Source organism: Fistularia commersonii, chromosome 27 (genome assembly GCF_037954325.1).
Source record: "Fistularia commersonii isolate RoL2024-O1a breed Wild chromosome 27, RoL_Fcom_v1.0, whole genome shotgun sequence".
NCBI lineage: Eukaryota > Metazoa > Chordata > Actinopteri > Syngnathiformes > Fistulariidae > Fistularia > Fistularia commersonii.
Genome location: NC_141310.1, coordinates 4,395,803 through 4,406,875, shown reverse-complemented (window position 1 = coordinate 4,406,875; position 11,073 = coordinate 4,395,803). Strand labels below are relative to the sequence as shown.

Here is an 11,073-nt window from a genome sequence, read left to right as displayed (position 1 = left end):
GATGGAAACAGGAGATCTGAGGCACGGAAGGAGCCCGCCGTGACCTCCAGCACGCAGCCGCCCACCGATCCCACTTTTAATCTCGTTCGACTTGTAAAATTGAGCAAAAATTCAGCACGACATTCCCGCGCCTCTCCTGGTGACACAATGCCAAGTGAGTCACATGACTGAAGGAGGTGAAACACAGTCCTATTTCCACTTATCGACCACCATGTCAACCTCTTGGGCCCATCAGGCAAGCTGTTACCAGGTCACTGATCTTGAGGAAAATCAACTTTAAAAAAGTACATTTCTATCTAGAATAATTCAAATGAGCTGCCAGATTATCCGTGACTCGCTCGGACGCCAGGCGGCACCGACCAGTGGTGCACCGGTGAGACGTACATGACATTATTTACTTCACTAAAAAGAGATGCAAATAGGTGTAAAAGTTACAGTTAATCAGAAATAGATTGAAAATGCATGAGGCCACTGCGAACGAAAAAAGACAAAGATAAATGAAAATAAGAATAGCCAGTTTAAGACCAACAGAAATAAGGGTCCGCATAAATATAGCAAAGTAAATGAAGTATCCCATCTTTAACAGAGCGAGTCCACCCAGGGTTACAAGCCCCTGGACCCACTTTTGGTTAACTTTTGTAACCAGCTATTATCAAATTATCAATGATTATTGCGGGTCATCAGCTTAATCCCAGCTCTGCATTCAGCTCTGGTCTTGCCTTCCAGTTAGCGATGGAGCCTTAACTTGCTAATTCAAAGTCTGGACCAGATCTGCTCCCTGGAACACAGACCTCTTCCAGGAGTTTCCAGGAGGATATTTTTTTTCCAATTTTTTTATTCAATAATCCTTTTCAAGGGTTGCTTAAAAGTAACAGCATGAAGGTGCATGAACCAAATAGAAGGAAATGATTTCAACAACTTCAACTTTCAACAACAAGTTAAAGTTCAAAAAAATCTTTTAGCAAAGATCCACCGCGTCAATCACTCCGTTCACACCAGCTCCGAGCTGATTCATTTACCATGAGTTTATTTTATTCTATTTCTTTACAGTCGGATAAAGCATTTTTTGTCCTCCTTCTTTGACTCAGATAATGAATATAACAAAATGGCAATGAAGAGTGAAAATTATATTGCAAGTGTATTTGTTGTTAAACGTGATTGACGATGGTTCACATTGGAGCTCACTTCCTGTCAGTGATACGAGCCGTCATGTGTGTTCACACAATCTCAGAACTTCTATCGCGAGAGCACGTGATGTAAACAAAAAAAGGAAAAAGGAAAAATAATTGAGAACAAAAAAAAAAAAAAAATCATTTGAAAATATATGTACACATTTTACACAATTAAAAAGAAAACAGCAATGTCAGGGATACAATGACAAAGTGTGCCTGATAACCGGCAACACAAATCCATCTGATCACTAAATGCCTCTTCTCTACTTAAATAGACCATATTTCAAGAAACTAAAGGACATTAAATAGAAAATAGATATATTTAAATGGCAATAATTAAACACGAAACCAAAAAAACAAACTCTTGGATTTCTCTGGCATTTAAAGACATAAGATAAGCTACAACTGGCATGCTTTTTTTAAAGAAGTTCACACTGGGGGTTCTGCAGTTCTCACAACACTTCATGGATCTGGACACACCTCTGCTGCTGTGATTCAAAATCATCTCTCCATTCATTCATGCAATCATTTGTGCAGCACTTATTATATTATATATATATTGTATTATATTATATTATATTATAATATATCATATAGCATATTAATCAGACACTAACATGACATAACTTATTTCTAATATATGACACCCTTGACTTCATGGTCAAAGTGATAAGTGACAGAGGAGCCAAACAAATGTAATATCACAAAAACATCAATAAAATCCTCCCTTTCTGTCAATTTGCTCCTGTTGATGATGGTTCATTAAACTGTTCAGCGTTTCAAAGCTGCGTGAAGGTCAGGGGTGAGGTGTGCCTGGCGCTCGTCCACCTCATGGCTCTAACTCTGCTCCACAGAAAAGTTTGACTCGGATCTGTCGAAAAGAAAGGTTATTTTTAACCTTTATATTTTCCAGTAAAAACGGAACGGGGAAGTTGAAACGAAACGTGAGTGTGAGCTTACATGTCCTGGTGCTTATGGATCATGTGGTTGTTGTATTCCAAAACAGGAAGGATGGTCTCCTCATCCTCGGGGACCTTGAATCAAGAGAAAATCAGGTTTTATCACCAGAAACGCATCTATTATGTAGTCATTACAGAGTCACGTGTTCTTGCATGGTCTGTTCCTGCAGAGCAAGAATACCATCTAGTGGCAGAAGAGCAGACTCACCTCCCAGTACACCTCGTCGTCAAAGCAGTTGTCGTCAGCGGGATCGCCCCAGATGGGGATTCTCAGAATGAGACCTGGAAAACAAAAAACAAGATTAAACACGAGTTTTCTTTTCTCCATTTTTGTGACAGCCTCGGTGGTCGGAAATGTAAAATTCTTGCTGTAATGATCGTGTACCTCCGACGGCGGACAACACAACGTCAGAACTCACCGACGATGGCGCCTCCGACGAGGCCGAAGGCGATGGACACGCACGTGCCGGCAGCCTGGAAGCCTCCCTGCGTTCCCACCGATCTGTCTGCGAAGGCTCCTTCGAAATCAAACGTGTTGATCAAGCTAGAAGAGAAAAAAAAAGGAATTAGCCGATGTTTTAATCAACCTTCTAAAAGGTCAATTCATTTTAAAGCGCTGCAATGGATCGTTTAGAAATAAGAGCCTATTAGAGCCTTGGAGGAACCTATCCCAGATGTCATTGGGCGAGAGACGGGTTTCACACCTGGACCGGACGCCAGTCGATCGCAGGGCAAAATATAGACATACAACCATTCGCCCCTCTCGTTCGCACATCTGGGCAATTTAGGATCTTCGATGACCCTCCGGCATTTTTTGGACTTGCGGTAGGAAACCAGAGGAAACCCATGCAGACACAGTCAGAATTTAAAAATTCCACAAAGAAAGACCCTCCATGTCGGAATTGAACCAGGAACTTTCTTGCTGTGAAGCAAATCCCTAACCGCAGATCTTATGGAATAATTCCGTTGCAGTTGAATAATTGAATAATGTCGGCTGTGTGTGTGGAGGAATGTTTACATGGATGTTTTCATCTTCTCACCCTTCTTTGCTGTAAACAGATTCAGTGGCGGCCGCAGCAACAATGGCGCCCGTGAAGCCGCCCAGCATCCCCGGCATGGCGTGAAGATTGTGAACACCACAAGTGTCCTGGAGCTTCAAGTACTTCTCCAGGAAGGGCTACAATGAAGAAGATATTATTTTGAAAAAAATTTGAGAAAACTGAGCAGTTCTTTCACTAATAAGCCCCTTCCCAGGAAAGTGTACTATTGTGTCGTCGCTGAACATTCTATATAATTGTGAAAACAATAGAATTATTATGCGTCACTGAACGTGGGCTCACCGTTATAAACAGGTAGCCGAAGGTGGATATGATGCCACACAGGAAACCGACAATGAGTGAACCGTAAGGAGTGATCATGAACTCAGCAGCTGTTCCCATGGCAACACCGCCAGCCAGGGTGGCATTCTGGATATGGACCTAAAAGGTGAAACAAGATGTTGCTGGTTATTAATGGAGAAATGCCCAAACCTTTTGCCAGGGGTGTTTTCTTCTAACACTGAGGAAAAGCTTTTGACCGCGTTGTCCTCGTGCACGTGCAGCTTTTTAGCGTTGCAGCTTTACCATGTCCAGCTTCCCTTTCTTCTGAGACACGCTGGATATGGCCACAGTGGTGAGGACACAAGAGGCGAGGGCAAGGTAAGTGTTGATGGCTGCCCTGTGCTGACCGTCGCCGTGGTCGGTGATGGCTGAGTTGAAACTGGGCCAGAACATCCAGAGGAACAGCGTACCTGCCATGTAAAGGAAGCAGGGGTGAGTGTGTTTGGATATGTACGTGTGTATGTGTGTGTGCGCACGCACAGCCGGCCACTCACCGATCATGGCAAATACATCAGAGTGGTAGACCGATCCATTGAGGCGTTTGCTTTGGTTCAAGTTGGGCCGGTACAGAATCCAAGAGATGGCCAGACCATAGTACCCGCCGAAGGCATGAATGACCATCGAGCCACCGGCATCTCTGCACTGTGGGTATAATAAATATTAATTTGCTTTAGAAACTGCCTGCTATATGAAAATGAAACAGGAGTGCATTATGTAAGAAGGGGTGATTCATTAAGATGACCAGTAAGGTGGAGACAGCAGGAGGTTGAATATTTCCTCCTTGTCATTGGCCGGTTGTGCTCTCGGTGAGCTTGCCAATTACCGACACGCGTACCTTAGCAAATAATTTCGTTTTTCAAAACAATCTCAGAGTTTGTTTGACATCTGAAAGCCCAGGAAACAATGCTTTGCAGATTCTTGGGGTGCAACATTTTTGGTTGAGACACTGTTACATTAACACGCCTAATATTCAACAGCGTATGACATTATGCCAAGGCTACACTACATAAACAATGTGGCAAGGTGGTGGCTGGCATAAAATATTTAAAAAATCTTGCTGATATGGTGGAGTGTGTCTGCATGTTCATATGTGTGTGCACACAAAAAATAAATATCTGTCTCTGTAACCATTCGATGTTTTACAGCTACCTCAGGCGTCGCCAAACATATAAATCCTTATTTTGTTCCAGAATCCTGAATCCAAATGTTGCTCATGAAACAGCAATTAAAACACGAGAGACGATGACTCCTCTCTATTCTGCATTCTCAGCCGATGTGCAATGTGACTTGCGTGACTCACGTGAAGAAGGTCGAGGATGATGAATTCCTCCACAGCGAAGAGTGTGATCCCAAAGAGGGTGACAACCATCAGCTGGACTGGGCTGACCTTCCCCAGCAATGCGCCGTAGGCGATCAGAGATCCCGCGCAGCAGAAGTCAGCATTGATCAGACTGCGGAGGAAAAGAACAAGTTGAACCTGCGCACTGTGTTCAAAGAAAAACTCGATCGTCCGGGTAATTATCAACACCTCGGACAGAAGTCACGCGCCGTGATCCAACGAGGGCTTATGACGAGCACATCCTTCGAAAGACCGAGACATCGAGTACCGAGGAGTCTCTCTGACAATCGAACTGATCCAATAGGTCGTTTTGACCATAATTCAACCCTCCTTTTGTTAAAATGATTCACGCACAATCAGAACGCTCACCTCTCCACCCCGATGTAAATTTTGCCGGTGCTGTGATCCAGTGAGTGAAACCAGCCTTGCATCAGAAGAGCCCACTGGAGGCCAAAAGAGGCGATCAGGAAGTTGAATCCCACTCCTCCAAAACTGTAGCGCTTGAGGAAGGTCATGAGGAAACCAAAGCCAACAAAGATCATGACGTGGACGTCCTGGAAACCTGCGAATGGGCATGTCGGTTACCGGCCGATGTATCAGATGAGGCTTTTAAGGCGGCCGTGCAGTGTCACAACAGTATCAATTACAGATTAACAGAATATCAAAACCTGTCTGGACAGTAGCTATTGCTCAACACTTTTCAGTACTGTAGATATAAATGTATTCAGTTGTAATTCAGGCTTCCACTGAAAACAATATCGCTGATTTTTTTTTTGAAATTACACTATTAAAAGGAATAAAACATATATACATATGTAATTATGCATGCATAAACACATATATACCTATATATAATTAAGATGTCGATTATATTTTTTGTACACAATTTGCATTTGTCGGTCTGTGATACAAATTAAAAACCAAGAGGCACGAATGCCCGTTACTGTACTCACTGGGATATCTGAAGTAGAAGTCGTTCTCGATGTCACTGCTGATGTTGTGAGTCCTTCTGTGCTCTTGCCAGTGTGCGTCCGATTCTTCATCATACCTGATGAAAACTCCAAACAGGACGATCATAGCAATCTGCCAGACGAAGCATACGGCCGGTAGACTGATGCGGACGTTGGTGTTCTTTCCCCGAGGGATGTAATTGCACATGGTGTCGCAGCAGTTCCCCATGATGATGCTTTTTCTGCCGGTGCTTCAAGGATGACTCGGCCTGCGCTGTCGTCCGCCGTGCTAGCCGGGAGCATCACCAAGGGCAGGTATATATGGAGTTTGGAAGAGGAGTGGCCCTTGGCTCATCTTGCAAATACAATGGACACACCTCCCCCTTACTGAGACGACTACCCGCTCATTTACCAGGTAAAGCTATCAAAAAAGCTGCACTTCCACACATTCCTCCAAGAACAGGTGACATACCATAACAACAATTCATCATTCAGCGAACAAACACTTGTTGCCTTGTAAACTTTATGTGAGTCAAAATTATATGGGGAAAGTATGCACTTGGCCTCATTTGTTTAGAGTTACCGAGTTGATTTTAAAACCATCAAACAGGTTACTTTGGTGGATATGAGCCACACACGAACGATCGAAACCCGCCAAGAAAGAAAAAGTCTGATTTAGAGCCCTGGATAACAGGTTTAACATTGACAAATTCTTTCAGTGCTTTTTTTTTTTTTTTTTTTTTTTTTTTTAATGACTGGACCATACCTTTTCATTTGATACTCGTTAATCTTTATTTCCGGTTTTACCGTCATTTCAAATGGCTTTTGTCTTGTAACAACATCTTGACATTGCTGTTGTAGCTCCGCAAGCTGTTGATTGTTGACCGTGATCTGGACTGGGTTCAGACGCTTGATAGACAAGATAATAGTCCGGGTGGAACTGTTCAGTATAGGCCGGTTTGTTTTAGCATATCTGTTCAGCCTGTCAGTCTTCCGCCGTAGGTCATGTTGCTTTTAGGCCGAATCATCAGCGAAATCACGCTCGACTAGTTGTGTTGTTTAGATCCGTTGTACGACATTGGCTGATCAGCTGTTGTTGACCTCCCTGTTGACCTCGGTTATGAGTAGAAATTATATAAGAGTCATTATACAGCCTGATTGGACACCTGACTTTACAGGAAATGCTTCAGAGGTTCCTCTTCATTATACAGCACTATTAAATTGTTGTGTAATCTGTCATCATGAGGAAGTATTAAGTATTGCTAACACCTTCTTGAAATCCACAAAATGTATACGGGACATTTCATTCCATGCATCGCTCAGTGATAGTGCAGATATAACAAAAACGGGAAAAGTTTGCTGGAAATAGAAAGCAAGGCGATGCCGCTACAGTGATTACATTTGTGGTGATTTCCTCTCTTTGGAAACTTCACGATGTCAATTCTCAGCCGGCTCCGCTCTGAGCATAAGTCCTAATTAATCAGTCAATGAATGGGGATCGCCGCCTCTATCGGCTCCTCTCTTGATTCTCACATCGAGTCCTGATCTTCGTCTCTTGTCGTCGTCTGTGATGCCGCCAGTGTGATTGAACTCCGGCAAGTTCCAGGTCAGCTTGCGTATTTCTCTGCGAGGAGAGATTGCACCTCCGATCACATTGTTATTACCTACACAGACGTCAACAAGCTTCCCCCCATTTTGACAAGGCAACCACAGCCTCCGTGTGCATCAACTTCCATATTGAAATTAGCACCATTACCACCATATCGGACCATTTGCGAAAGTCGGTAATAGTTCCTCGATGACAGTTACCCATCTCCTTTTCGGGAGTCTTGGACGGCTCCTTCCGCGCCGCGTGTCCGGACAGATGGTGGTTTGCGGTCCAAGTAGACTCCCTTTCACACGTCCGACCTCCCTGCATGGGGCTTCATCGGCTACGGTTACCGTGCCGCTTTTCAGCAGCAGCCTCCGTCAGGTAAAGTGCTTATAATGTAGTCTTCCTTGCAATTTTCTCTAACAGGTCGGTAGTTTTACAGAGTGGGGTTGTTAGCCTCGCGCCCGGTCCCCCAGTCGGTGCGGCAAAGGTCGGACGTGCCAAAGACCTGAACTCCAGGGACCTGCTCTCCAGGTTCCCGCTCCGACTTTGCCTCTGAGATCGGGAAGGCATGCAAACATCACCATTATACAGCAGTCATTACATAAATGATTGTGACACTTCGCAAAAGCGGCCATGTTTAGTGCAAGTTAAAGTATGTGACTATCCCCAGGTCGTGGGGTTTTTGTCAGGGCTTTTTGTCAGAAATGTCAATGTACTTTGCTTTGACCTTAAACAAGCCGGAAGTTCTGGCCATAAATTCTTCTCGGACAAATGAAAGTTGAACTGTCTAGTCACAGTTTTCCTCCTGAAGAAGAGAAGATCTGATAAAGCTAATAAACAAACGAATAAATAAATACAGAAGGTAAAATTGTCTGCGTGAATCTATAAACAGTTTGTCACTAGAACTTTAGTCTTCTGTAAAAGTGGCAGCCCATACTAATTTTCATGCCAACTGTTGTCCCACATTATAATTATTGTTATTATTTGAATGAATTGAATAGATTTATTCCAATGTGCTATTGTTACAAAAGAAAATGAATTATTTTTCATACATTTTTCAAGATTTTTGAAACGCAAAAGGAAGAGGCGGAAGCCCAGGGCTTATTTACACCCTGTTTACACGGAGAAGCGGCACTACGAGACACAGAGGTACAAAAACACAAAACGGTCTGAAATAGGAAAACTTCAACCAAAAAACCCAAGGCCATTAAACTGCATTTTAATCCACATCTTAATTAGTCCCTTCTCTCAATTTAAATGAAATTCATTTTGAAAATATAAAGGGGGGCTCCTGTTAAAATACTCAAAGTAGTATCTACAATGTCTCAAGGTACACAATATCCTAATCTTTAATCTAACATTGAGGAACTTCTAAAAAACGGATTGGTTGGTTCGAAGTACCGAACCTTATTAGATATTCTAACAGCTCTTTCCTGGAGCCCAGACCTGCGATCAGATGTTCTACAGCGTGACCATTCTTCTTTTTTCTGTAGGTCTGTTTTTCTGCAGGTTTGGCTAGTATTGCAAAAAAAAAACTAAGCTTCCAAGAGTCAAATTTGATGGAGCACTTTGACTTACAGTCTGAAAAAGAATGCACAGAATGTGGGTAAACCATCTGATAAAAAAACCCTCCAAATTCTGCGAGCCAACATACCACATGACCTGAAGCAAGTAAAGGTCAACTGGACAGCAGCTTCCTATTAACGTCTGCCCTGACTAACTTTAAAAACTAAATGATTCACGTTGAGGGCAATAATTATTGGATTCCATTTCCATACCCACTGGCCATTTGTTACATCTGTTGTCTGGTTTGGTTTCCTAATCCAGATGATTATCTGTCCAGAGTTTCCAGTTTTAGGATCCTTCATTTGACAGGGCCCTGTGAAGAGAACATTCCAGATGATATCAGCCTCCTTCCTCAACATATTCACTCCACCCCGCACATTACATAATTTAGTTACTTCTTAACGATGATTGTCCTGTTCGATGAAAACAGATATAGCTCGAGGTTGTGGTTTTTGAGCTCGGTTTTAATGGAAAAGCCAATTTTCATCAGTAGTATTTATTGCGTTGTTACTCTTGAGCACTAAATCCTTCTCTCGTCCAGGCGGCAGGCGGGTCGTCCACTGCTTAACCATCTGCAAAACAGCTGAACTGAAGACGCCTCTCATCCGAAAGGTGAAACATTTACACAACATATAGGACGAGCTTCACTTTAAATATTTGAATTAATAAGCATTGCGTGAAAAATGCCGGTGCTTTGAACAGACGAGACCCATGCTGAATTTGTGTTTTTCTAACAATCTAAGCCCAGTGTTTTCTTTGACTAGTTTCCACTGTCTCCTCTGGCTTTCCTCTTGAAGCGTTAGGATCGAAGGCCTCACTGTTGCGGTTTGGTCTTCCTCTATCTATTTCAGGACTTCTAGTAAATCGGTTTTCTCCGCTTGAACTGTATCCTTCTAGTTTATGTTTTTTTTCTTCTTCTTTAAGCATATGGAGCAGTTTCTGAGGTCTTTTTGTGCAGAGATCTTACTACGGCTAGAACGAGGAACGCGATTGACAGCTGAGGACGGATGCGGGAATCTGCTCATGAAATAGTCTTAATGAGCCAACTTGGACCAACGGCACAGAGCCCCAGATGTAAGAAGACCTTATTTTGCAAAAATAGAAATAAATTAATCAATTAAGAAAAAAAATCGACCGCAAACTATTGTGATAAGAGTCCTCACTGACCGATGCGGTCCAGAAATGGGACTAATGGAACTGTTCGCTCATTCAGAGATCGACTTATGAAGCGGACATTTAAGATACGACGGGAGCGGGCACCATCGCAAACATTTCTGTTCATTTCAGCGATGAAGATGCAAAGTTTTCAGTAAATATTTGTCTGAAGTGCCTGCACATGTGACTGAATGACTATATGGGGGTTTGAGATTTTATCTAATGTCCACATTCCAGAAATCTTCAGTGGCTCTGTGTCGCTGGAATGATGTCGCAGAAGATATTATGAGCTGCTGTCATTTGTATGTAAGTGAGACATAGATCAGCGAAACTGAGCTATTTAAACAAGTTTTCTTTCTTTTCCCTCAGCATTGTTTTTACTAATGCGGCGTCTTGTCTGCTACCAAAAGATTCTGAGATAATATCATATGACATTTCAGTGAGACAAAGGGAACCCGGCGACAGATGTCAAAAGTTGACGTGCATGTGTAATTTTGGTTGCAGACAAGTAAGTATGGAGGCTTTGAAAGTATCATTTGCACATCAGCTCCGGTGGGCACAGCTCCTGTCACTGTCGATGTCACAAAAAACCAAGGCTGTTCTACTTCTTGGAAAGTGAGATGACAGCATATAATTGTTTTTATTTCACTACACAAACCCACCGGGAGCCACTGACAGGTCCTTACGGCTTAATACTTTAACATGTCATCTAGATCTGTGTGAGCGGTCTTTAATTATACCTGAGGATTATGATGTTTGTCGGCCTGGTCCGGCTTGCCAATCAAGCCTGTGCTTTGACTGATCCGTGTATGCGCGCTGTAGTCTGAGCGCTCTGACGAACAGAGAAAGAATTTGCGAGAACATAAGGTGCTTTGGAGGGAGAGCACGCTGCCAGATGTGACTGAGATATGGGAGCATCAAGTCTGCAGGGCCTGCACACTCCGAGGGTGATCCGGCAC

The 11,073-nt window shown here is 43.1% G+C and overlaps 1 protein-coding gene across 1 annotated transcript; it reads right to left on the bottom strand.

Moving 5' to 3' along the window:
• Positions 1 to 1,000: 1,000 nt before the first annotated feature.
• Positions 1,001 to 6,099, bottom strand: rhcga (Rh family C glycoprotein a). Its single transcript, XM_086174560.1, has 11 exons — positions 5,803 to 6,099; positions 5,219 to 5,411; positions 4,811 to 4,961; positions 4,005 to 4,152; positions 3,754 to 3,920; positions 3,472 to 3,609; positions 3,172 to 3,308; positions 2,551 to 2,675; positions 2,340 to 2,413; positions 2,133 to 2,206; positions 1,001 to 2,043 (listed from the first exon to the last, which is right to left on the bottom strand). The coding sequence occupies exons 1-11, from the start codon at positions 6,026 to 6,028 to the stop codon at positions 2,010 to 2,012; spliced, it is 1,467 nt and encodes a 488-aa protein (XP_086030686.1). The 5' UTR covers positions 6,029 to 6,099; the 3' UTR covers positions 1,001 to 2,009.
• Positions 6,100 to 11,073: the final 4,974 nt, after the last annotated feature.

Bases quoted from the DNA above. Each gene is read 5' to 3' on its own strand.
- rhcga (XM_086174560.1), bottom strand. From the start codon at position 6,028: ATGGGGAACTGCTGCGACACCATGTGCAATTACATCCCTCGGGGAAAG. The intron at 2,207-2,339 runs GTGAGTCTGCTC...TCTTGATTCAAG, and splicing joins ACGACGAGGTGTACTGGGAG to GTCCCCGAGGATGAGGAGAC. The intron at 2,044-2,132 runs GTAAGCTCACAC...TCTTTTCGACAG, and splicing joins ATCCATAAGCACCAGGACAT to ATCCGAGTCAAACTTTTCTG.